Below are 23,954 nucleotides of genomic sequence, written 5' to 3' on the forward strand. Positions count from 1 at the left end.
GGGCAGCTCAGTCCTCCACTGGTCTCTACTACAGGCTCAATCTGGGCCTTGGCTTTTGGGTGCAAGAAGGCATCCCCAGCTGCTGACCACGCGCACACCCTCACCTTGGCCCCAGTTCCGCCCTGGGCCTTATTGGTGTCCCCTTGCTGGGCCCTGAATGCCCGATGCTGGCCTGGACGGCGGGAGGGCTGCCCCTCCTCTACCCCTGCTTGGTCAGCCCACAGCAAGTGAAGATGGTTCCTGAAGGCTCACAGCCTCTTCCCCAAGAAGACAGCCCTCTGACTTGGTCCCCCTGCTTCTCTTCCCCTCCCCACAGGGTTGTCCCAAACCACCCCTCTGTCAGAGCCTCCTTCCTCATAGGGTGCTTTGCTCTGCAGTGTGTCCTGAGAGTGCAAAGGGATCTCTAAGGGCTGGTGGGCTCCGTGCTGCAGCTGGTGGTGCAGAAGAGCTGTGCATGGGGTGAGGGGGCGTGGAAGGGGGAGGATAAAGCCCTTTGGTTAATGCTTGTGTGTGTATTAGTCACGCAGTTTTGTCTGACTCTTTAACACCCTATGGACTGTAGCTTGCCAGACTCCTCTGTCCATGGAATTCTCCAGGCAATTATACTGAAGTGGGTAGCCATTTTCTTCTCCAAGGGATCTTCCCAACCCAGGGATCAAAGCCGGGTCTCCCACTTTGCAGGCAGATTCTCTACCATCTGAGCCACCAGGGAAGCCTTCCCGGCTTCAATTACCCTGTGGCACTGGGAGCCAAGAACCAGCAGGACAAGCAGTGGGCAGTTCAAAGGCAATGCAGTGCTGGTTTGTCAGGGATTGACAGCCTGGCTGCAGGAGATGAGTCCCAGGTGCATGGCTCAGATAGCAGGCATTGCCCGAGTTCAGAGCGGGGCAGGGAGGGTAGACCAATGCAGTCTGCATTCCGGCCACAGGAAAGGAGGTACTCAGTGTGGGTTTGCAGACAAGGGTCCTGTGCACGTCTGCAGTGGGGGAATGCAGCTTGCTTTGTCCTGCTCTTCAGGAATCACAGTGCACAGCCCTGAGGAAAGGCTCCGAGGAGTCCTGCAAGAGAGAAACCCAATTGTATTGCCTAATATTCCTCACACAAGCTTCACCACAGAAGCTTTGTTCCCCAAGGCGGTCGCTATCATTTCTTGGGGACAATCCTTGGACAGGAATTTGGGGAAGCAAACCTTGTGGATTATTTTTGTTGTTTCCCAGCCTGAGTGGATGCGTTTACAGGGGAGAGGCCATGGACTTTTTAGGGCTAGTACGAGGGCTAGCAGAGGAGACAAGAGATGCACATGAACCCGAATGAACTTGAGTAAGAAGTGGCATCATCATTTGGGGAAAGGGGAGATAGGGTGAGAATAAAGAATTAGGAAATTTATGCCACTGTTTTTTCCAAAGGGAACATAAGTTTCACTGATTTTTTTTCAGTAAACACTAAAATGTGGACATTAACAAATAAATCAGAAAACAAGACAAACACAAAGAAAAAAGGGAAACCACCAATAGTATCACAACAAAGAGCTCATCCCTCTTAACACTGTGGTACATATCCTTCTAGACTGCTGTACTCACATGTACACAATTGACATGTGCATATGATTGGAATGCAAGAAGCACACTTAAAAAATTAATTTATTTTAATTGGAGGCTAATTATTTTACAATATTGTGGTGGTTTTTGCCATACATTGACATGAATCAGCCATGGGTGTACATGTGTCCCCCATCCTGAACCCCCCTCCACCTCCCTGCCCATCCCATCCCTCTGGGTCATCCCAGTGCACTGGCTTTGAGTGCCCTGTTTCATGCATTGAACTTGGACTGGTGATCTATTTCACATATAATAATATACATGATTCAATGCTATTCTCTTAAATCATCCCACCCTTGCTTTCTCCCACAGAGTCCAAAAGTCTGTTCTTTATGTCTGTGTCTCTTTTTGCTGTCTCACATATAGGGTCATCGTTACCATCTTTCTAAATTCCATATATATGCATTAAAATACTGTATTGGTGTTTTTCTTTCTGACTTACTTTGCTCTGTATAATAGGCTCCAGTTTCATCCACCTCATTAGAACTGATTCAAGTATGTTCTTTTTAATAACTGAGTAATATTCCATTGTGTATATGTACCACAGCTTTCTTATCCATTCCTCTACTGATGGACATCTAGGTTGCTTCCATGTCCTGGCTATTGTAAACAGTGCTGCGATGAACACTGGGGTACACGTGTCTCTTTCAATTCTGGTTTCCTCGGTGTGTATGCCCAGCAGTAGGATTGCTGGGTCATATGACAGTTCTATTTCCAGTTTTTTGAGGAATCTCCACACTGTTCTCCATAGTGGCTATACTAGTTTGCATTTCCACCAACAGTGTTAGAGAGTTCCTTTTTCTCCGCACCCTCTCCAGCATTTGTTCGTAGACTTTCTGATAGCAGCCATTCTGACCGGCGTGAGATGGTACCTTACTGAGGTTTTGATTTGCATTTCTCTGATAATGAGTGATGTTGAGCATCTTTTCACGTGTTTGTTAGCCATCTGTATGTCTTCTTTGGAGAAATGTCTGTTTAGTTCTTTGGCCCATTTTTTGACTGGGTCGTTTATTTTTCTGATGTTGAGCTTCATGAGCTGCTTGTATATTTTTGAGATTAATTATTGGTCAGTTGCTTCATTTGCTATTATTTTCTCCTATTCTGAAGCCTGTCTTTTCACCTTGCTTATAGTTTCTTCCATTGTGCAAAAGCTTTTGAGTTTAATTAAGTCCCACTTGTTTATTTTTGCTTTTATTTCCATTACTCTGGGAGGTGGTTCATAGAGGATCTTGCTGTGATTTATGTCAGAGAGTGTTCTGCCTATGTTTTTCTCTAGGAGTTTTATAGTTCCTGGTCTTAAATTTAGATCTTTAATCCATTTTGAGTTTATTTTGTGCATGGTGTTAGAAAGTGTTCTAGTTTCATTCCTTTACAGGTGGTTGACCAGTTTTCCCAGCATCACTTGTTAAAGAGATTGTCTTTTCTCTGTTGTGTATTCTTGCCTCTTTTGTCAAAGATAAGATGTCCATAGGGGCGTGGATTCATCTCCAGGCTTTCTATTTTGTTCTATTGATCTATATTTCTCTCTTTGTGCCAGTACCATACTGTCTTGATGACTGTAGCTTTGTAGTATAGTCTGAAGTCAGGCAGGTTGATTCCTCCAGTTCCATTCTTCTTTCTCAAGACTGCTTTGGCTTTTGAGGTTTTTTGTGTTTCCCTACAAATTCTGAAATTATTTGTTCTAGTTCTGTGAAAAATACTGTTGGTAGCTTGATAGGGATTGCATTGAATATGTAGATTGCTTTGGGTAGTATACTCATTTTCACTATATTGATTCTTCCAACCCATGAATATGGTATAGTTCTCCATCTATTTGTGACCTCTTTGATTTCTTTCATCAGTGTTTTATAGTTTTCTATATATAGATCTTTTGTTTCTTTAGGTAAATTTATTCCTAAGTATTTTATTATTTTCATTGCAATGGTGAATGGGATTGTTTCCTTAATTTCTCTTTCTGTTTTCTCATTGTTAGGAAACACACCTTTTTAAAAAATAAAAATTGGATCATCGTTAGACAGCTTTAAACCTACTTCTTCACTTCGCTTAATAGTTTGGGCCCTTATTTCTGTGTCACTAAATACCAGTCTGTTTTTAAGGGCTGAATAGTACTGTATTCATGAGCTACAATTCATTCACTGGTGAACTTTAAGGTCATGTCCCATTTTCACTGTTAAACCGATGAAGTGAATCTCATTGTAGATACACCTTTTATATGCTTGATGGTTATTTCATCAAGATTGATTTCTTGAAAAGGGATTTCAGAGTGTACAAATGTTGGGTTTCCCAGGTGGTGCCAGTGGTAAAGAACCCGCCTGCCAATGCAGAAGACATAAGAGATGTGGATTCAGTCCCTAGGTTTGGAAGATCCCCTGGAGAAGGGCATGGCAACCCACTCCAGTATTCTTTCCTGGAGAATTCCATGGACAGAGGAGCCTGGCAGGCTACAGTCCATAGGGTTGCAAAGAGTCAGACATGACTAAAGTGAATGAGCACGCATGACTGTTCTAAAATCCTTGATATGTGTTGCAAAGCACCAAATCTCAGGATGTGTCCATTTACATCCCCTGGTTCAGTATATGAATGTTACCCAACCACCTTTTAAAGAGGGAACAAGAGAAACAACATTTTATCCAACAAACCATAACAGGAAGGCTCAACTGGATGTTACAGCCGGCGATTTTCCAGCTGGATATTACAGATCTGTGGACATGGGAAGAGGAAAGGGTGAAGGTCAGATAGAGCCAAGGGTGAGGGAGGGAGGAAGGTGAGACAGGACTGGGGAGGGGGGTTGAGGTGAAGGTCCCTGAGAGATGCCTCCCAAAGTGTAGAAGAGAGGCAGAGTGGAGCACCAACACACAGACACAGACACCAAGGCGGGCCTTGAGCACGGAGCAACATGCAGCCCCAGGAGGCCGGTGTTGCTGAGAGCCCGTCTGAGCCCGCAGACGGGGTCCCACAGACAGCTGCACGTGCCCCTCGTTGTCTTCCAGGCTCAGGCAGCAAGCAGCAGCCTGGCCCTCTGGCCCTTGGGAGCTCTGATTCTAAAGCGGGGATCAGAACCACCAGTGATGGGCCCTCCCCAGCCCACCAGAGTCCCTCACCTGACTCTCACGGACACTGGCCTGGCTTTAGGCAGAGACTTCACAGAATGATCCAGCAAATGAGCTCCCTGGGCACCGGGTGAGGAGTTAGCTGAGGGATAAGTGATGGAGGTGACTCATCATCGCAACCTCCGTGCAGGCACCCTATACCCAGAAGCGGGCCAGGCCACTGACTGTGCAGGAGCAGGTGGTGGACACTGCCTGCCTGAAGTGGCCGCTGCTCTTCTCTCGGCTCTTTGAAGTCACCACACTCTCAGGTAATGGTGTCTGATGTGTAAGAGGGTGCCAGTGGGCCCCCACCCTGGACGAGCCCTGGCTTCACACCCCTCTCTCCTTCTGCCAGGCCCCCAACTGCCCAAGACTCAGCTGATCTTGGCTGTTAACTGGAAGGGGCTGTACTTCCTGGACCAGAAAGAGAAGGTGCTCCTAGAACTCTCTTTCATCGAGGTCATGAGTCTGATCACCAACAGGTGGGTGCTCTGAGGGAAGCCCCAAACCTGCTCCTTCCCACAACCTCAGTCCTTGGGGCTCCAGGAGAGACCAGGAGAGGGATGGGGCACACTGTTACTGGGGGCCCGACTGACTCACACTGCATCATATGTGTGGCATAATGGCCATTGGCTCAGGCCCTGCCCTCTACTGTCCTGGGGTCAGCAATGTGTCCACACACCACCGATTGCCCTCTCAAACTTCCTCTAGAGCCCAGCTCCCCTGGAAAGAGGCACATAAGCTTGCGGCCTTTGGGGCGTCCATTCACTTATAGGTTCCTTCTCTTCTCGCTGGTGGGTACTGCTCACATGGAGGTGCCAGCAGTCTGGGAGAGGGAGCGAGGGACAGGCCTGTGTGTGCAGGGCATGGAGCAGAGTGAGGACCACCTTGCATGCCAGGCGTGCCCCAGACACCCTGCCCCCAGCTCTCATCTACTGAGAAGGCCTCCACGCCCTTCTGGAAGGTGTGCCTGTGCCCTGCCAGAGCCCCTCCTTGGTTAAAACACACCCTAGTGTGGCAGGACCATTAAGGTCATTCCCAGTGTGTGCAGGGCACATGCTGGTACCACTTACTGAGGCAGACTGTGCTAGGTGCTCTCTTCTATCCCAATAAGTCCCCCCATCACTCCATACTCTGCAGATGAATAAACAGGCATGCAGAGGGTAGGTGCTTAGTTGCTCAGTCGCGTCCTACTCTGCGATCCCATGGACTGTAGCCCGCCAGGCTCCTGTGTCCATAGGATTTCCCAGACAAGAATACTGGAGTGGGTGGCCATGCCCTCCTCTGGGGGATCTTCCCACCCCAGTAATCAAACCAGGGTCTCCTGCATTGCTGACGGATTCTTTACCAGCTGAGCTACCAGGGAAGCCCACAGAGGCTGGGTAGCTCACCCAAACTCACCCAGGCTGGAGCTCCATCTCAGCACCAACTTTCTTTGCAGTGGCCCCATGGTGGCCCTGCACGCTGGCCACCACCTTGCCTGCCCAGAGCTGACTCCACAGACAGGCTTGGCACCACCACTGCCTTTGAAGCCCATAGAACAGGACCCTAAGCTCTGGCTCATCTGCCCACGCACACAGAGAGTCCGGGGCTAGGGCAGATCCATGCTCAGCCCCAGGCCCTGTATGGCTCCAGACACACTGGAGTTTCCTCATCTGTAAGAGGGCTTCATGGTGTGATGGTTGGCACTCTGGACTCTGTAACTTGGGCAGGTCACCCCTCAGGCTGTTGAGGGGCTGACCCAGGGGGAGGGTGGGGCAGGCCTCTGGTCACATTGCCCTCTTTCCCCCTCAGGGAGGCCCGGGGTGGGCAGAGGCTGATGCTGTCCACGCTGCACGAAGAGGAGTATGAGTTCCGGTCCCCCAGCAGTGTGGCCGTCGCCGAGCTGGTGGCCATGTTTCTGGAGGGCTTGAAGGAGAGGTCCGTGTTCGCCATGGCCCTGCAGGACAGGAAGGCCACAGGTACCCAGCCAGGTGGGGAGGGGGCTGGTGAGGGGCCACTCATGTGGGTGGTTGGAGGGCGGCTTGCTTGTGCCAGGCCCTGGTGGTCACGAAGCAGGCGGAGGGCAGGGACTCGAGCAGAGAGAGGGAGAGGCCACAAAGCACTCAGGGTCACCCATGGGCAAGGCCCTCCCTCCTGCAAGATAAGGGAGTTCAGGAGGGCTCTCAGCCCCTCCAAAGTGAAGGGCACTGAGGGATGCCCTTCTTCTGGAAGCAGGGGGAGAGCCAGCCAGGTCACCAGCCCGTGCAGTGCACACCATCCCCACAGCCACCGTTATCCAGTGTTGCAGACAAGGATTGGCGGCTCAGAGGAGGAACGCAGCTTGTCCAGGGCCGCTTAGCTTGCGGGTGGGGATGGGAGCGGGGTGAGCCCTGGTGGTCTCGTTGATGGCCACAGCTTCCCTCAGCACAGCTGGAAATCAGGCTTCAGAAAGTAGGGGAGCAGGGGAGGGCTGTGCATAGGGTCTTAATTGCGCTGGAAACATCAGCAGAAGCTTTGTCCCCATGGCCCATCCCATCCTCACAGCCGCCCTAGGAGGGAAGGGTGATATTCTCCATCTTATAGCTGAGGAAACAAGCTCAGACGGGTCACTTAGCTCCTGGGCAGGTGTGGTGACAGCCTGCCAGTCCTCTGTCCCCTTGGTCCATCTGCCTCACAGCTCCCTGGCCACTTCCTGGTCAGGCCTCTGTGCAGGTCTCCCCAGCTTCTGCCTGCCCGGCTGTGCCTGTCCAGGCCCCCCGAGTGCCTGAGCTCAGGGAATCCCAGCCCCAGTCACTCTCGGGGTGGCCTTGGGCCCCCTGCTCTGTGTCCCTGTTTCCTCACCTGTCAGAGGGGACCACCCACAGGATGCCAGCAGGGCCTCTGGCCTCCACTGAACCCTGGGGAAACTGTCTTCTCTGTCTCTTGTGTGTGTCCATGTGACTGTAGAGGATTCCACCCTCCTGCCCTTCAAGAAGGGGGACTTGCTGATCTTGACAAAGAAGCAGGGGCTGCTGGCCTCTGAGAACTGGACCCTGGCCCAGAATGACCGGACCGAGAAGACGGGACTGGTGCCTACCTCCTGCCTCTACACCATCCCGACAGTCACCAAGCCCTCAGCACAGCTGCTGGTAACTCACGTGCTCGCCTGCCCTCAGCCTGGCACCCCTGGGCACCTGTGGAAGAGGCTGAGAGGCCAGGCCTGGGGTCCTAGCTCAGGTGCCTGGGCCCACCCCCCAGAAAGCCTGGGTGTCATGTCAGCCCTGCCAGCCCTGCCGCCCCTCTGGGAGAGGCAGGAAGTGCTTGTGCAGTGAGTGGCTGGGGTGTCACCTGGCACTCAGCAGGTGCTCAATCAGTGCGCATCCCTCCCACCAGGGAGCATCCTGGGGGTAAACCCATCTTGCCTCAATGTCGTTTAAAAACCCTGACCCAAAGGGGCTCAAGTCTCCCTACCCCTGACAACCACTCCACCCTAACCCCCAAGACCAGCGCCCCCCGCCCCCGCCCAGGGAGACAGGACAGATAGGCCTCCCAAATGCATGTATGAGTGCCAACTGCATGCCCTGTACCACAATACAGTATCAAACACCGTAGAATCTCCACCTTCAAGGAGACTTGGATGAATGATGACTTGATGGCAAGTGTGCAAAGTGCCACCAAGAAGCAGCACTTGTTACAGGAGCAGATTCTAGGAGGGGGCTCACCTTGTCCAGGAGGACTTCCCTGAGGGACAGACACTTCAGTGACAAGGCCCGAAGGAGGTGGGGGGCCAGGCCAGCAGGGCCAGGGTGAGGGATACCCCTGAAGAGAAGTGCCCCAGGAGAGGGGAGCCTGGTGGGCCTGAGCGCCCCCTGAAGAAAAAGGAAACAGGTTCAGAAACATCGAGTCACTGGTCCTGGGTTCTAGAGCAGGTGACACAGGACGGGTAGGTCCAAGCCTGTCCAGCCCTGTGGCCCGGCCCCTCCCAAGTCTCTGAGGACACCTGGCCAGGAGGAGCCCATGGGTGGGGCCTTCTGGACACCCATACCTGTGCCCCCCCACCCCCAGAGCTTGCTGGCCATGTCACCGGAGAAGCGGAAGCTGGCGGCCCAGGAAGGGAGGCCCACAGAGGCTCCCCCTGAGGAGCAGCCCGAGGAGAACCTGCACACCCTGGAGGAATTCTCCTATGAATTTTTTAGGTGCCCACCCTGCTCCATCCCAGGCCCCACCCCAACCAGCCCTTCTGTGCTCCCTGGGGACTCAGGTCCATGAAAGCAGAAGCAGTGCCCATGTGGGCTCCCTGGGCAGGGAGGGGGCCCTCTGACCCTGACATGACCCACCTGTCTCTTAGCGGAGTGCTGTGGGTGCGGAGGGCATCCCCGTGGGGGCCCACCCTGGAAGCCTGGGCTCTCTCTGCACTGTGTGTGCATGGCCCACGGTGGGTAGGAGCAAGGAGCAGCACACACCCTGACCTGGCTCCACCCCCACAGGGTCCCAGAGAAGGAGACTGTCAGCAGAGCCGTGCTGCCCTTGACCCGAACCCGCGGGCAGCTGTGGGCCCACTCGGCCGAGCCCCTGCGACAGCCCCTGCTCCGGCGCGTCCACGCCAACGCTGAGCTGCGGGATGCTGCCTGTCAGATCTTCATCGATATCCTTTCCCGGCCGGCCTGCCCCAACCCCACGCCAAGCCTGTGGGCCCGGGCCCCACGGCCAGCCCACCCGAGGGCCAGGCCTCTCAGGGCAGGGGGCTGCTCCGGAGGCAGTGAAGTGCCCTGGCGGGCGCGGGATCAGCTCCGGGCCAGACTCAGGATCAGTGGTGAGAGGCGCTGCTCCTTGACGGCTGCACCCATCCTCAGGTACATGGGTGACTACCCCTCTCGGCAGGCCTGGACCTCCCTGGAGCTCACCGACCAGATCTTCTCATCAGCCCTCCAGGAGGCCGTCCTGCAGGATGAGGTTTATTGCCAGATCCTGAAGCAGCTGACGCACAACACCAAGAGGTCTGTGGGCAGCAAGGAGGGATGGAAGGCAGTGGGCACAGGGTTGCTGTGCTCGGGGCCCCCTTGGTCCTTCCCCCAGCCCCCACCTCGTAAAGGCAGCCTTCGTTGTAACATTGTGGCGGGGGGGGTGTTGGGACTTCTTGCCCTGAGCCATGCCTCTCCGACCCTGTCTCCTTTGTCCCCTGGCCTCTCTAAACCTCAGTGCTCTCCTTCACAAAATGGGCATGATAGCACTCCCTCCCTTCCTGTGAGCAGGAAGGCTTTGGTGGCATTGGCAGCAGGGCAGTGGCCTCCTTGCCCAGGGCCTCAGGCAGGCCTCTGCTCACATGATAATCCTACAAAGAGCCCCATCTCCCTACAGTGCTGGCGGGCCGGGCCTCCAGGAGGGGCCCCTCCTGGGCTGACCTGTGCTGCCGCCCACAGGTACAGCGAGGAGCGGGGCTGGCAGCTGCTATGGCTCTGCACCGGCCTCTTCCCACCCGGCAAGGCGCTGCTGCCGCACGCCCAGAAGTTCATAGACACGCGGAGAAGGAAGGTGCTGGCCCCTGACTGCAGCCGCCGCATCCAGAAGGTCCTGAGGTGAGCCTACCAACTCCTAGGTGCCCCTGGAACGTTGGTCTGGGAGTGCCGGGCGAGGAGGGGAGCCTCCAGTCTCCCAGGATCATGTTCCAGTGGGGACACCCGCCAGAGGAGCCAGACTCAGCTTCCTGTCTGAAGTGGTGTCAGTCTGGGGAGATAGGACCCGGTCCTAGCCACCAGGGAGGAAGACACAAGAGAGGCCCAGGAGGGCTGCGGGGAGGCTGGAGGGGTTGGCAGAGTTCCTGGCCACGAGTGGCCACCTGGGTCATGAAGAGGCCCATACCCGATGCCCAGCTATGTGAAGATGGGAACACGACTGGCCCTGCCCACTGGTGGCCTGCCCAGTCTGGTCCTCTCCCCACGTGTCCTCAAACCTCGGGGCTCCTGGGAGATGAGGCCAGGCTGGCCTCTGCCGCCTCCTATGGGTCATGTGCCCAGCGCCTCCACAGGGCAGCTCCCCGCCCTGACCTGGGCACCACTGTGCTTGTCTCTGGGGTTAGCTTCTGTTGTGCGCATGGCACATAGCTGAGCTCAGAGGCTGGTGCTGGGGCCCGGCCTGGGTAGGGGTGGTGGGTGGCCTGTGCAGCGCGCACTTGGCTCCAGGACAGGGCCCCGGAAGCAGCCGCCGCACCAGGTGGAGGTGGAGGCCGCTGAGCAGAACGTCTCCCGCATCTGCCACAAGGTCTACTTGCCCAACGACACGAGCGAGGTGAGCCTCCCCGCCCTGCCCCCCACATCACCAGGGGCTCACAGCCAGAGCAAGGCACCTTCCCACTGGGGTCACTCTAGGAGGGCTGGGAGACGCCTACAGACACAGCTGTGTGAGTTCGAATGGACTGTCTCCCCTTGTGCGCTCCTAGCCCCTCTCCTGTGAAAATACTGCTCTGCTCTTGCTGGCCCCCACCAGCATGAACTGAGTGCTGGGTGCCCTCAGGAGCTCCGCGCCATGCAGGGGACTACTGGCCCTGGGCAGGTTGTAGTATGGCGGGGAGTTGGGATGTCCCAAAGGCATGGGGGGCCTTCCAGGCCAGGCACAGGAGTGAGGAGGCCAGGAGGCTGGGCAACGAGGCTGAGTTCCAGGGCCTAGAGGCCCCTTGGGGCTTCCACCCAGCCCTGGGGCCACAGTGAGCAGGGAGCCCATGAGGTGCCTATGGATGGAGCCCAGTTGGCTGTTGGGGACAGCGGAAGAGCCAGGTGCGAGTTGGGAGTGCATGCGTGCGTGCTAAGTCACTCAGTTGTGTCTGACCCTGTGCGACCCCATGGACTGTAGCCCATCAGGCTCCTCTGTCCAAAGGATTCTCCAGGCAAGAGTGCTGGAGTGGGTTGCCATCCATTCCTCCAGTGGGAGACCTTGGCTAAATGGCAGCAGTGGAGGGAGGGGAAGTGGGGGTGATGACCTCACGGCCCTCCCCAAGTGGACTGTGGCCTAGAGATGGCAGAGCCCATGATGGGAAGTTCCCAGTCTGGCTGCAGGCTCTCAGAGCAAGTTGAAACAGCCAGGCCTCTTGGGTACCCCGAGACAGTGAGCCCTGTGACAGAATAGTGCACACATCTGGCCAGGTTTCTAGAGGGGTAGTCTCACCCTTCTCAGGACAGGGCATGCCCAGCCTTAGCCAGCAGGGTTCAGAGGGTTATCCAGAGCTGAGCCGGGCTGCCTCTCTGCCCAGATGCTGGAGGTGGGTGCCAACACGCGGGTGCGGGATGCCTGTGACAGCATCGCTGCCCGGCTGCAGCTTGCCTCCTGGGAGGGCTGCAGCCTTTTCATCAAGATCGCAGACAAGGTGTGTGGCCCGCACGCCAGGGGGCGGGAGGGAAGGCGGTTAAGGCGGGTGGGGGTCTCCCACCAGCACTGGGCCAGCCCCGCCGAGGTTCACAGGCACACAGGCGAGAGGGGTCACAGAGCCCCAGGGTGACACCTGGCCTCCTGCACACCTGCCTGCCTGTACCCTCCTCTCCACCTGCTCCAGGTCATCAGCCAGAAGGAGGGAGACTTCTTCTTTGACTCCTTGCGGCATGTGTCCGACTGGGTAAAGAAGAACAAGCCCCAGAAGGAAGGTGAGCAGAAGGCTTCTCAGAGCCAGGCTGGGGCCACAAAGGAGGGTGTTGCTGGGACATGAGGTGAAGCAGAGCTTGTCTGCCTCCTGGACCAGGGTCAGACAGCTCCCCGGGACCCTCCCGCATGGCCCATGCCCATTTATTCATTCATTCTCCTCAGGTCCCCTGGCTCATGGGTGTGGCCAGGCCTGGGGCCAGGCAGTGAGGCCCTGCCCTGAGAACTCTACCAGCTCGGGCAGGGGCTGGGCTTGGGGCAGGCCTGGAACACATGGCCGGACTTTGGGGTGATGAAGGGTGCACAGGGGCAGAAGGGAGTCTGACCCCGCAGGGAGATCCAGGAGCGCCCACTCATCCTGAAGGCTGAGGAAGGGCTGGGGGCCAGGGAGAGAGGTATGGGGGCTTTCCAAAGGGGAGGTCATGGTAGCAGACACAGCAGCGACATGGGAGGGCCAAGTGGCAGGGTGCAGGAGTGGGGGGTAAAGCCTCAGAGCCTGGCTGGCCAGGGACAGGCTCTGTGCTCACTGCTGCCCCTGCCCAGGGGCCCCTGTGACAATCCCCTATCAGGTATATTTCATGCGGAAACTGTGGCTCAACGTGGCCCCTGGGAAAGATGTGAAGGCAGACACCATCCTTCATTACCACCAGGTACCGGGCTGCCCCTCCTGGGGGTGTCGGGGCCACTCTTGCTCAGTCACACCTGCCCTCAGAGTGGGGCATGGCCTCTTTGCCCAGGGCCACCCACCTCCCGCCCAGGGCCTCATGGTCGGTCAGGGTTCTGGAGCCAGGAGCAGATGGAGAGCACTGCCTGGGGCAGCGGCACCTGCAGACAGTGGCTGTACCCTCACCTGCCACATGCCTACCGGCGAGGGGAGGACCCAGAGGGTCCCGCGCCTGCCAAGTGCTAGGCCTTGCCCCGAAGGGGTAGAGCAGGCCCGGCTCTCCAGCGAGGCGCTCAGCCATCTTCCCTCTGCTGGAAACCTAACCCTGAGGACCTTATCTCTCTGCAGGCTCCGTTTCCTACATTCTACTGGGCTACCACCTGAGCGCAAAGCTGGGGGTGGCAGGAGCCTAAAATCCAGCTTTTCCTTCACCCAGGAGCTGCCCAAGTACCTGCGTGGGTTCCACAAGTGTTCCAGGGAGGATGCCATCCACCTGGCTGGCCTAATCTACAAGGCCAGGTTTGGTGATGACCGGCCCCAGCTAGCCAGCATCCCCAAGATCCTGCGGGAACTCGTGCCTGAGAACCTCACGCGCCTAATGTCCCCAGAGGAATGGAAAAAGGTCCTTGTTGGGGGCTGGGGAGGGGGCCCTTGGCTGCTGCCCCTGTAGGGGTCCTGCCCACGTGTGGCTGTGGGAGGGTGGACTGGGTCTGCCACCCCCGGCCTCGGGCAGCGGCTTTTGTTCTGGCTGGGGCCGCAGAGCCTCGGGTGGTGGGCCAGCCAAGCTGTGGTCTCCACTGAGACCTCACTGGTCCTGGATTCCCCTAGAACATCCTCCTGGCCTGCAACAAGCACAAGGACAAGACGGTGGAGGAGGCCAAGGTGGCCTTCCTAAAGTGGATCTGCCGGTGGCCCACCTTTGGGTCTGCCTTCTTTGAGGTGAAGGTAGGTGGCACCCCAGACCCGCTGTCCTGGCCAAGCAGGCCCCACACAGCTCTGGCCCCGGCAGCCTGAGCTTCTCCTGCAGACAGGCCACAGGCAGGGCCACAGCCAGGTCTGGGAGGGCACGTATGCGTGGCTGCGTCTCAGGGAGGGGCTGTGATCCCCGTGACACCCTCCCTCCACAGCAAACCTCGGAGCCCTCCCACCCGGACATCATCCTCATCGCCATCAACCGGCACGGGGTCCTGCTCATCCACCCCAAGACCAAGGTAGCAGAGGGCCCTGGCAGGACCGGGGGGGCCCCCGTGCAGGGGGGCTGGGTGCCCGTCCTCCTACACGTCGGCCCTGGGCTCTAGAGGATCCAGGGCAGCAATGCAGCCCCGGGGCCCCTCAGACCTCCTGGGCTTGGGCTGGCTCTGACCCACCCGCCTGCTGTGGCCACAGGACCTGCTCACCACCTACCCCTTCAACAAGATCGCCAGCTGGAGCAGCGGCAGCACCTACTTCCACATGGTGCTGGGGGGGCTGGGCCGGGGCAGCCGCCTGCTGTGTGAGACCTCTCTGGTGAGCTCCAGGCCTGAGGGGCCTTCCAAGTGCCCCAGGTCCCTTTTCCTAGCCCAGACACAAAGCGCCCAGAGGCTCTGGACACTAGGTTTCCCTCAGCCTGACCCCTGATGCCACCGGGTGAGTTGCTCATGGGAGGGCCCGGCTCCCACGCCTGGCAGGGACAGGCCAGGCTGGGCTGGTGGAGGACTCGATGGAGGTGCAGTGCGAGGAGGGCTGGGCATGTCACTCGGGGGCATCAAGGCCTGGCAGGGGCCTTTGTGGTCCCAGGAGGGATGAGTACTCAGGGCCCAGACACAGTCCTGCTTCTCTCTTTACCACATCTGCCTGGGGTGTCACTGAGGCAGCTGGGCCCCCTAAGCCCTGGTCCACGCCCTGCCTAACTATAACCCACCTTTCCTTAACGCAGGGCTACAAGATGGATGACCTGCTGACCTCATATGTGCAGCAGCTGATAAGCGCCGTGAACCGGCAGCGGGCCCCCCGCGGCTCAGTCCCAAGCCACCCGTAGCAGCAGGGTCCTCTGGCCCACTCAGCCGCCCTCCCCAGTCAGGGGTCATTGTGGGGCTTACCCAGGGCCCTCCTCTGGGCCTGAGGCCTGCCCTCTCCCCAGAACACCCCCTCCCACCCTTTGGCACCCCAGTGGGTCCCTCCTCTGGGTGCTGACTACGAGGGGCAAAGACAGGAGCCCAGGGCAGCACTGGGAGTGGTAGGCCTCCCAGCTGATGGGTGGATGATGGAGAGGACCCCCCTAGAAATGTTCAATAAACATTCGTGGAGCACTGGGGTGTGTGTGTCGATGAGAGAAGAGGATTGCGGGTTAGATGGGCAGGAGATCCAGGAGGTGCTGGCCAGGAAAAGTTCCTTCTGCAAAAAGCAAAAAGCACTATGATCCCCCCAGGGACAAGGGAGGACAGCTTCATCCTCAGAGAATGACTTCCTTCATGTCTCACCCTTCTTTCCACTTCCTTCCCTTCCTGCTTCTCAGACTCCCTATGGGCCTTTGGCACACCTCTCCCCCGTCCCCAGCAGGACTCTGAGCACGGGAGGCTGCCGGGGGGTTCTGCTGGAGGAGCTGTGGGCCCCTCTGCCCACACACAGGGCGGACCTGCATGCAGGGCTGTGGAGCCTGGGCTCGCCCTGGACCGCCCCAGCTGGCCTGTCCCCCAACTCCACCCACGGGGCCAGCCCTCAAGGACTGAGGGTCTCTGCTGAGCTTGTCTCCAGGCCCCGTTGCAGCCTGGCCCTGGGATGCCCGTCCAGTCTGGTCTTTGTCTTTCTCTCACTGAGGTAGCACGTCCACCCTGATGCCACAAACCACACAGGCCCTGCGGTGGTGTAAAGAAGCCTTCATTCATTGTGCGAGTGTAACATCCTTCCTGGAGGGCAGGAACGAACCACCCACTGGGGCCCACTGCCTCCTGGCTCCAGACTGCACCCAGGGAGTCAGCATGTGCCCCAGAGGCGGGGTGCGCCAGGCCCCTCCAGCTGCTGTGTGGGGTGAAGTGCAGGATGTGCCGGCCTGGTCTGGGTCCTGGGATCCTCCTTGACTGAGTGAGCACGTGGTGGGGATAGGACAGTTTACCGGAGGGCCCTCACCCACGTGGCCTAGGGCCCAGGGCGGCTGCCCGGCTGGGGGCTCCATCTGTGCCACGAGGGGCGGAGGCTGGCCACGCTGCCAGGAGGCCTCCTGCAGGGATGGGACAGGACAGGCCAGGGCAGGGCAGGCTGAGTCAGGTGGCACCGGCCCCTATCTGTTCCTGGCCCTGGAGGACCTTGGGCCGAAACTGCGGATGTGGGCCTGTCACAGGTTCACTACACCCAGGCCCCTGCCCCATGGCCTCGTGGGAGGAGGGAGAGAAGGGATGCTCGAAGGTGGCGGGGGAGGAGGAGGGATGCTGAGCACAGAGACAGGAGCGAGATGCCACAGGTTCAGGGAGCCCAAGTGCAGAGTGAAGCCTCAGGCAGCAGAGGAGCACCCAGCAGGAAGCAGCCAGGTGGGCGGGCCTCTCAGGCAGGGTGGAGGCCCGAGGACTTGGGCTGAGCCCTGCGGGCTGCCAGCTCCGATAGCTTCTTGAGCCGCTTCTTCAGCTCCAGCGGGAACTTCTCGTAGCACCTCTTACACACGGGCTTCATGTCGAACTCCACAAACTTGTTCCTGGGGAGGACAGGCAGCGGTCAGGAGGGGTGGGGTCTCCTCTGGGCCCGGAGCAGGCCGCCTCCCACACAGCAGCCTGTCCCCCGCCCTGGGCGTGACTTTGTGGCCAGAGGTCACGGTAGACCTCTGGAGGTAGGAGATGGGCCTCCAGGTCTCCCTTTCTGCCCAGAGACTTTTCTTGAATGCTGACACTCCAGAACCTTCCCTGCTGTCCTGGGAAACCAGGCTCCAGCTCCAGCTGTCCTGCCCCTTTCATTCTCCGAGGAGGTCTGCTTCCTTTGGCTCTGAGCGTGCTGCTCCGGGCTCTTCCTTCCCCAAAGTTCAGTGTGACTCTTCTTCCCACTGGGCCCTGAGGGTCCCTGGACCTCCCTGCTCGGGGTGGGGGCTGCCCCTGTGCCCACTGCATCCCCAGGGGCCGATGTCAGTGGGCGTTCAGGGTAAGGCCCAATGAAGGGGAGAAACCACGGAAAGCCAACTCCAACAGGAGACCCCAGCAGGCTCCAGGAGCGGGAAGGGGAGGAGAGGGGTGCTGTGTGGGTCTCCGCTGTGTGGCTCCTCTCCCGCCCGGGGGCAGGGGGAGTGGGGGGGGCGGGGGACGAGAGTGGGGGCGGGGCGCGGGAGTGGGGGTGGGGCGGGGCGCGGGAGGGGGCGGGGCGGGGGGGGGCGGGGCGGGGCGAGGCTGCGGTGGCAGGTGGGCACGCCACTTACTTCAGGGTGAGCCGGCTGTTGCAGGTGGAACAGGAGAAGCAGTGCACGCACCAGGCCTTGTTGAGGGCTGACACCACTGTGGGGGCAGATGCAGGCTCAGTGACCCCACAGGTCAGCCACAGGGCCCCCTGTGCGCAGGGAGGGGCAGCTGGGCACACAGCTGCAAGACCCACAAGCCCAGAGAGTGCGGGGGACAGGGGCTGGGGCAGGAAGTCGGCACAGGGACGGGGCGGGGGGTGGGGGGCCTCACCATCGCCCTCGATCACGTGGCTGCAGGTGTAGCAGACATCGCCAAAGAGCTGTGGACAGAGCAGGGGCTTAAACAGGCTGCTGGCATTCATGCCCCCGGCCCTGGGCCAGGGGTGTGGCCCCACCCCGCCCCAAAGGGCAGCTCCTGTCATCTGCCAGGGCCTCCCGGCCCTCCTAGGCCTCCCGGGCCTGAGGGCTGGTCAGAATCACCGCCCCCCCAGGAAACACAGGTGGAGGTGCTGCCCCCTGTAAGGCCCCTCCGCCGCCCTGGTGTCCTGAGGGGCGCGGTCTGGGCGGTTTTTCTGGGCCTGGTAGGAGGGAGGGGGCCTGCCGCAGGTCACCCCGAGAGCCCAGGACTCCACATGCCATCTCACTCAGTCCCCACGACAGGCCTGGCCACAGGGCACATTTCCCAAACGGAGACACTGAGGTCACAGGGGCTGCCCAGGTCCCGAGACACTCAGCACACAGGCCTGTGGCACAGCCCCCACTCAGCACCCACCATGGGGGCTCCCAGGGGAGGAGGCTGCCCCATACCCTCTCCGGCCAGCCCGCCCTGACTGGCTCCCCGCAGCACCACATCCCACTGCCCTGCCTCAAGCCGCACCTGGTTGTAGTGGGTCTCACAGTAGGCCAGGCCCTTCTTCTCATAATGCCGGTGCCCCAGGAACGGCTTCTCACACTTGGCGCAGACGAAGTGCTGGGGAGGGGGGCGAGGGGCAGGGATGGCAGAGTTGGAGCAGGAGCCACCTCCCCAGGAGACGGCAGTGACCCCAGGAGACAGCCCAGAGGCTGATGGGGTGGACCCACAGGAGGGCCGTGGGGCCGACACCTCCGTGAGCTGACCCTGCTCAGCAGACCTCACTCCTCGCTGCTAGGCACCCGCAGCCCAAGGGGTCAGGTGCTGGTGAGGTGCCTGGAGCACAGAGGGCTGCACTCCCGCAGACTCCTCTGTCTCTACAAGCCCAGAGTCACCGGACACGTCTTCCTACTCAGGGAGGCTTTTGGGTGTGATGACTCACCTTCCCATGGGGGGCTGGGGGCCAGGGGCCACATCAGGACCCTCACAGAGGGGCCACCCAAGGCAGAGCCTGTGGGACACAGAGCTGGCCTAGCCACGGGCTTGCATGCCTCTCTTCCAGATAGTGACTGTGAGTGCCAGAGCCCCCAGTGGAGCCCCCAGTGTGACCCAGTGGGACACACCTGACCATCTTGCCCGCAGGTGGGCTGAGCTCCCGTTTGCACAGTACACACAGCCACTTCCATCAACCACAATCCCACAGGGCGCCCTGGACCTGTGTCCCCAAGGCGTTCTCATGACTTTGGAATCTTCTAGAAGACCAGGAAAGGGAGGACGGGTGGGGGTGTCTCAGGACTTTGGAATCCTCTAGAAGGCCAGGAGGGAAAGGAAGATTGGGGCGTGGTGTGCCTGCTTGGTCATGCTTTGTGTGCCCAGGTCTCTGGGCCCCAGGGACTGACCTGTCCCCGTCCAGGGGCCAGGAAGGGCAGCACCCAAGAGGAAGGTCAGTTCTGGGAGCCGGCCGCACGGCCCAGGGCTGGGAGGGAGTGTGAGCGTGAGCCGGGGCCCCCACCTGCTGTCCACACCGGCCTCACTCACCTCCACATGCCACTGCTTGCCCAGTGCGTTGACCACCCGGCCCTCAATGGGCCGGCGGCAGGCCCCGCAGATGGGGACCCCCATCTTGTCATGGCAGGGCAGGCAGTAGAGCTCGCCCTTCAGCTCCCGGGCCTCTGCGGTCAGCTCCTTCCTGGAAGACAATGCAGAGCCCCCGGTAAGGGCGCTGCCCAGCTCCCGCCCCTGCAGACCCAAGGAAGCAGCTTCCGGACAGCCCCCAACTCCAGCTCTGTCCCTGCAGAGCCCCTCAGGCAGGCGGTGCTTTCATCTCTGCTCTCTTTGGAGACTTCCTGTGCCCCAGACACGCCCCGGGGCATGGGATTCCCGTTCAGCTTTCGCAGAAGGAGGCCTGTGTTTGGCACAGATCTGTTCTTGGCCGCTCCGCCCCTAGATCAGACTGGGCATCTGGGACAGACCCGAGGGGGGGCTCTGCAGCCTCTCCTTCCTCTCTCGTCCTTCGTGCAACTCTGAGTCTCCAGTCCTCCCTGAACGGAGCCCCAAAGAGAGGAGTCTCCTGCACGGTTGCCCCCGGGCCCCCATTCTACCTTCCCCTGCACCCCACTCTCCCGTCGCTCCTCTGCCCACCTGGTCCTCCTCTCCAGCCCCATAACTGCCCTGGGTGGCTGTCCCACCTCCACGCAGCTCTCCCCCTACCCGCAGTGGGTGCAGCTGAAGTGGTCAGGGTGGTAGGCGTCATTCTTGAACATGAGGGGCTGCTCGTCGATGACCAGGTGGCAGCGCTGACAGATGTACTTGCCCAGGCCCTTGGCCTTCTCGCGGTTGTGACAGGGTCGGCACAGGTGTCTGTGGGGAGTGAGGCAGGTGTGAGGAATACAGCCGCCCCTCCGCAGCACCCTCCCCCAGACAGCTGGGCCACCTCCCTGGAGAAGACATCCCTGAACACCCCAGACAAAGGTCTAGTCAAGGCTGTGGTTTTTCCAGTAGTTGTGTATGGACGTGAGAGTTGGACCGTAAAGAAGGCTGAGCACTGTAGAATTGATGATTTCAAACTGTGGTATTGGAGAAGACTCTTCAGAGTCCCTTGGACTGCAAGGAGATCAAACCAGTCAACCCTAAAGAAAATCAATACATTGGAAGGGCTGATGCTGAAGCTGAAGCTCCAATACTTTGGCCACCTGATGCAAAAAGCTGACTCATTAGAAAAGACCCTGATGCTGGGAACGATTGAAGGCAGGAGGAGAAGGGGACGACAGAGGATGAGGTGGTTAGATGGCATCACCGACTCAATGGACATGAGTTTGAGCAGGCTCTGGGAGTTGGTGCAGGACAGGGAAGGCTGGCATGCTACAGTCCATGGGGTCACAAAGAGTCGGACACGACTGAGCGACTGAACAACAACACCCTCACCCCCACAGCCCGAACAAATGCCGGGAAGCCTTGGGGGTTCAGCCCAGTGGCCCAGAAAAGTCAGCCAACAATCCTGCTGCTGGGAAGGCCACAGGTGAGCCCTCTAACAGGAGCCTTGGCACAGGACAGAGCAGAAGGAGACACGGCAGCAAGCTGGAGCTGACGTCTTTGGACAGCAAGGCAAACGTGGTGTTTTTCTTCTTTATGCTTTTCCTGAACCTAGGACATCACGTGGACAAGAGCAGCTCAAAAATTCGCTTTATTTTTCAAATATCTTTGAACACATACGAGTAACTGTGCAGTGTGTTACCATCCCACTGTGCCCAGTCAAGGAGCCAAGGAGTGCCAGGCCCGTCGGGCACTCGGGGCCTGCTTCCTCAGGGGTCCTCCCAACAAAGAGGAACCCAGACGTCTACAGGCTCGCTCTGTCTCCAAAGACAAGCACGGTTGTGCCAGATGGAGGCCCCCAGACCTAGGAACTGTCATTACAGAGTCTTTTTTGTAAAGACCTCCGAGTAATTTCTGATGGTACTTTCTCCTCTGGGCGACAGCTGTGGTCTCTACTGAGAGAAATGAACATGGTTTCTGTCTCCTTGGGCCTCACAGGCAGCACGGATTTAGATTCAGGGTCCCTGGGCAAAGATGCATTCATACAAAGGCTGCAGTGCCCTGCTCCCGTCCCCCACCTGCCACCTGATCTGCCGGTGCTCTCGGCATCTGGGCCTTCCTGCCTCCCTTTTCCAGGCCCCCAACCCTCCCACCAGCCTCCTGCCCACCTGATACCAGCGTTGGCCTCTTTTAGAGGCAGGTCAGGTAAAGAATCCACCTGCCAATGCAGGAGATGTAGAGGACTCGGGTTCGATCCCTGGGTTGGGGTGATCCCCTGGAGGAAGAAATGGCAACCCACTCCAGTATTCTTGCCTGGGAAACCCCATGGACACAGGAACCTGGCAGGCTACAGAACATGGGATCGCCAAGAGTCTGATACAACTGAGCATCTGAGCACGCACAGGGAGTCTCCTTAAAAGATTAACTCTCAGATTCAGAGTCCTCTTAGCAGCAGGACAACATTCAACCCATATGGAAAGATTTTTGCCTCAAAGTTTACAGAAATGAGCGCAACTCCCCAAAATTTGGTTGCAACACCCTGTGCCCTTAAACTCTGTCATCAATCATCCAACAAAAGACATGTGCACTCAGGGAAGCCGGCCAGATTCCCGTGTTTCAAGCCACCATGAGCCAGTTCTCCTAGACAGCTACCTTGGGCCACAGTGGGGAGGGAGCCTCACACCCCACCAGCTCCGGAGCAAGACAGAACTGAGGAACCCCGCTCTCTCAGAGGAACGTCAGATGTGAAATATCTTTTCAACGGACCTGATCCCAGCACCAGATCTAAGGACAACCAGTAGAGTTTTTCCAAGGTAGAATGAAGATGGAACCTAGGAATTCTACCATTGAGGTGCAACAGAAGAAGAGAACAAAACAACACACGCACACGTGCAGCCTAAGTTTTAGAGCGACACATGCTTGAGTCCAAATCCTGGCTCACTGGTTTGTGGTTGGCCAGTCAGGTCACCTCTCTGAGCCTCAGTTTCCTCGTCTGTAAAATGGGCAGTAATCCCAAGTGCACAGGACTGCATGAAAGAAGACATTTCAGAGAGTACTTGTGGGAGGTTCCTCCCAGTGATAGCATGTACATCTTTAAACATCTTAACTAAAAAGTTGTAAAGTCTTTTGAAACAAGTAATAGTGGTCTGGTGACCTGTGCTACTGGGTGTATCGTTTTGGGAAAGACAGAGAGAACCAACTTTGCTGGAGTAGCCATTGGTGACATGCAAACAGCCACCCCCCAGACTCCCAGGAGGAGCCCTGGGGGAGCAGCACGGGGCAGGCAGCAGTGGCTCTGTTCCCAGGCCTCCTGTCCAGAGGAGGAGCCTGCACAGACGAGGGCCAGGCCTCCGGGTCCCCACAGGCACAGACAGCGCCCCATTATGAGGCAGCCTGCAGCTGGGCCCTGCTGGAGATAAAGGCCATGATTTATTCCGCACACCCAAAGGGGGCCTCATTATACAGGGCAGGACACAAGGACCCTACAGCAAGTGTCCTGAAAGAATCCCCTCTCATTTGACCAAACAAGACTCCTCGGCCTCCCACCCTTCCCCATTCACAAGACCCCCCCGCCGCCGATGGCCAGTGCAGGCTTGGGTGCCCAGGCCCGTTGTCATGGCAACCAGCCCCTCCCAGGCCCCCTCCCCTTGATAGGAAATTACCCTGTTCTGAAACGTCCTGTTGTCTGTCGGTCCCAGCCAAGCCCCCCACCCAGCCGGCGCCCACTCCACGGCTTCGCAGACAGTCACACGCAGACAGTCACACACTCGGCCTCTGTGATGCTCGGCGGCCCAGCTGGGGGGCGGGGGGGTGCTGGGACACACTGGAATATTCACAGCCCAGCAGCAGCAGAGGCAGCCGGAGGAGTGGCCCACCACACAGGGGACCCCTCAGGAATGAAGCAGCCTTTCAGGGCCCGAGGGGGTGCAGCCTCCCCGCCTCTCCTTAAATAGCCAGCCGGCCTCTACCACGGCCGCACGGAGCCACCACCCACCCACAGGCCGCAGCCCACCTGCTGCCCCAGACCTGCTGTGAGAGGTAAGGGCAGGGCTGGGGAGCAGGACACGGGGGTGCGGGGCAAGCGCGGGCCCAGCAGAGCAGGGCCATCTCTGCCATCTCGCTTCAACCTATTTACCAAGGCCTCCCTGGTTTGAATTAGAGCAGCCCATGGGCGGTGCTCCTGTCTCACTGTGGGGGCTTTTAAAAGAAGAGTGGGTGCCCAGTCTGTGGCCCCATGACTGCAGCGATGCCCCTACACTCTTCTCCTCTAGCCAGGGCACCTGGAGGGGCCCAACGAGGAGGCAGGAGGGACAGGTGCCGGCAACACCAAGAGACCTCCTGCCACCTCAGCCTCCTCCCACTACACACCCGCCCATGTTCCCTCACAGAGGCCGAGCCCTGCACCTGCTCCGTGGTCGGGGGCCCCACGCCCCCCAGCCGCCCTGCCCCGAGCAGAGTGAGACGTCGAGAGACAGTGAGAGCAGGCATTTCTAGGGACACGTGGAGAGGAGCAGGAGCCCCCCCAGACCTACTCCAAAACCAGCACCAAAACTCGTAACACAGGGGCAGGGTGGAGAAAACGCAACAGACCTCACACAAGCCTGAAAGCATTCTGAAATCAAGTCTGCACCCAAAGAGAGCACGGGGCATGCGGCCTAGTGGTGGGACTCAGAAGGCCTGGGCAAGAGCAGAAAGCCAGGTGCCAGGCAGCCCACGGGTGCCACCTGCGCACATGCAGGGCCCCACGCTCAGGCCACTGCTCTACTGTCACCATCTGGAAAGC

At 58.7% G+C, this 23,954-nt stretch overlaps 2 protein-coding genes across 4 annotated transcripts in view; one reads left to right on the forward strand and one right to left on the reverse strand.

Moving 5' to 3' along the window:
• Positions 1-15,292, forward strand: part of MYO7B (myosin VIIB) — a 102,782-nt gene extending 87,490 nt beyond the window's left edge. Inside the window, 17 exon segments of the mRNA XM_070359826.1 lie at positions 4,839-4,956; positions 5,043-5,169; positions 6,482-6,648; positions 7,616-7,797; positions 8,714-8,844; positions 9,136-9,293; positions 9,492-9,645; positions 10,069-10,224; positions 10,828-10,933; positions 11,892-12,005; positions 12,192-12,279; positions 12,818-12,924; positions 13,375-13,560; positions 13,767-13,883; positions 14,066-14,149; positions 14,325-14,444; positions 14,854-15,292. Of these exon segments, the coding sequence (XP_070215927.1) occupies positions 4,839-4,956; positions 5,043-5,169; positions 6,482-6,648; positions 7,616-7,797; positions 8,714-8,844; positions 9,136-9,293; positions 9,492-9,645; positions 10,069-10,224; positions 10,828-10,933; positions 11,892-12,005; positions 12,192-12,279; positions 12,818-12,924; positions 13,375-13,560; positions 13,767-13,883; positions 14,066-14,149; positions 14,325-14,444; positions 14,854-14,955 (2,217 nt within the window). The 3' untranslated portion in view covers positions 14,956-15,292.
• A 484-nt stretch (positions 15,293-15,776) lies between these two features.
• LIMS2 (LIM zinc finger domain containing 2) overlaps positions 15,777-23,954 on the reverse strand; it is a 44,123-nt gene continuing 35,945 nt past the window's right edge. For all 3 annotated transcript variants that reach the window (XM_070359849.1, XM_070359842.1, XM_070359839.1), the window contains exons 5-10: positions 19,850-19,999; positions 19,178-19,328; positions 18,167-18,259; positions 17,561-17,609; positions 17,311-17,386; positions 15,777-16,602 (exon numbers count right to left, since the gene is read on the reverse strand). In XM_070359849.1, coding sequence (XP_070215950.1) covers positions 16,455-16,602; positions 17,311-17,386; positions 17,561-17,609; positions 18,167-18,259; positions 19,178-19,328; positions 19,850-19,999 — 667 coding nt within the window. In that variant the 3' untranslated portion in view covers positions 15,777-16,454. The remainder of the gene's footprint in view (positions 16,603-17,310; positions 17,387-17,560; positions 17,610-18,166; positions 18,260-19,177; positions 19,329-19,849; positions 20,000-23,954) is intronic.

This window comes from Bos mutus, chromosome 2 (assembly GCF_027580195.1).
Source record: "Bos mutus isolate GX-2022 chromosome 2, NWIPB_WYAK_1.1, whole genome shotgun sequence".
Classification (NCBI taxonomy): Eukaryota; Metazoa; Chordata; class Mammalia; order Artiodactyla; family Bovidae; genus Bos; species Bos mutus.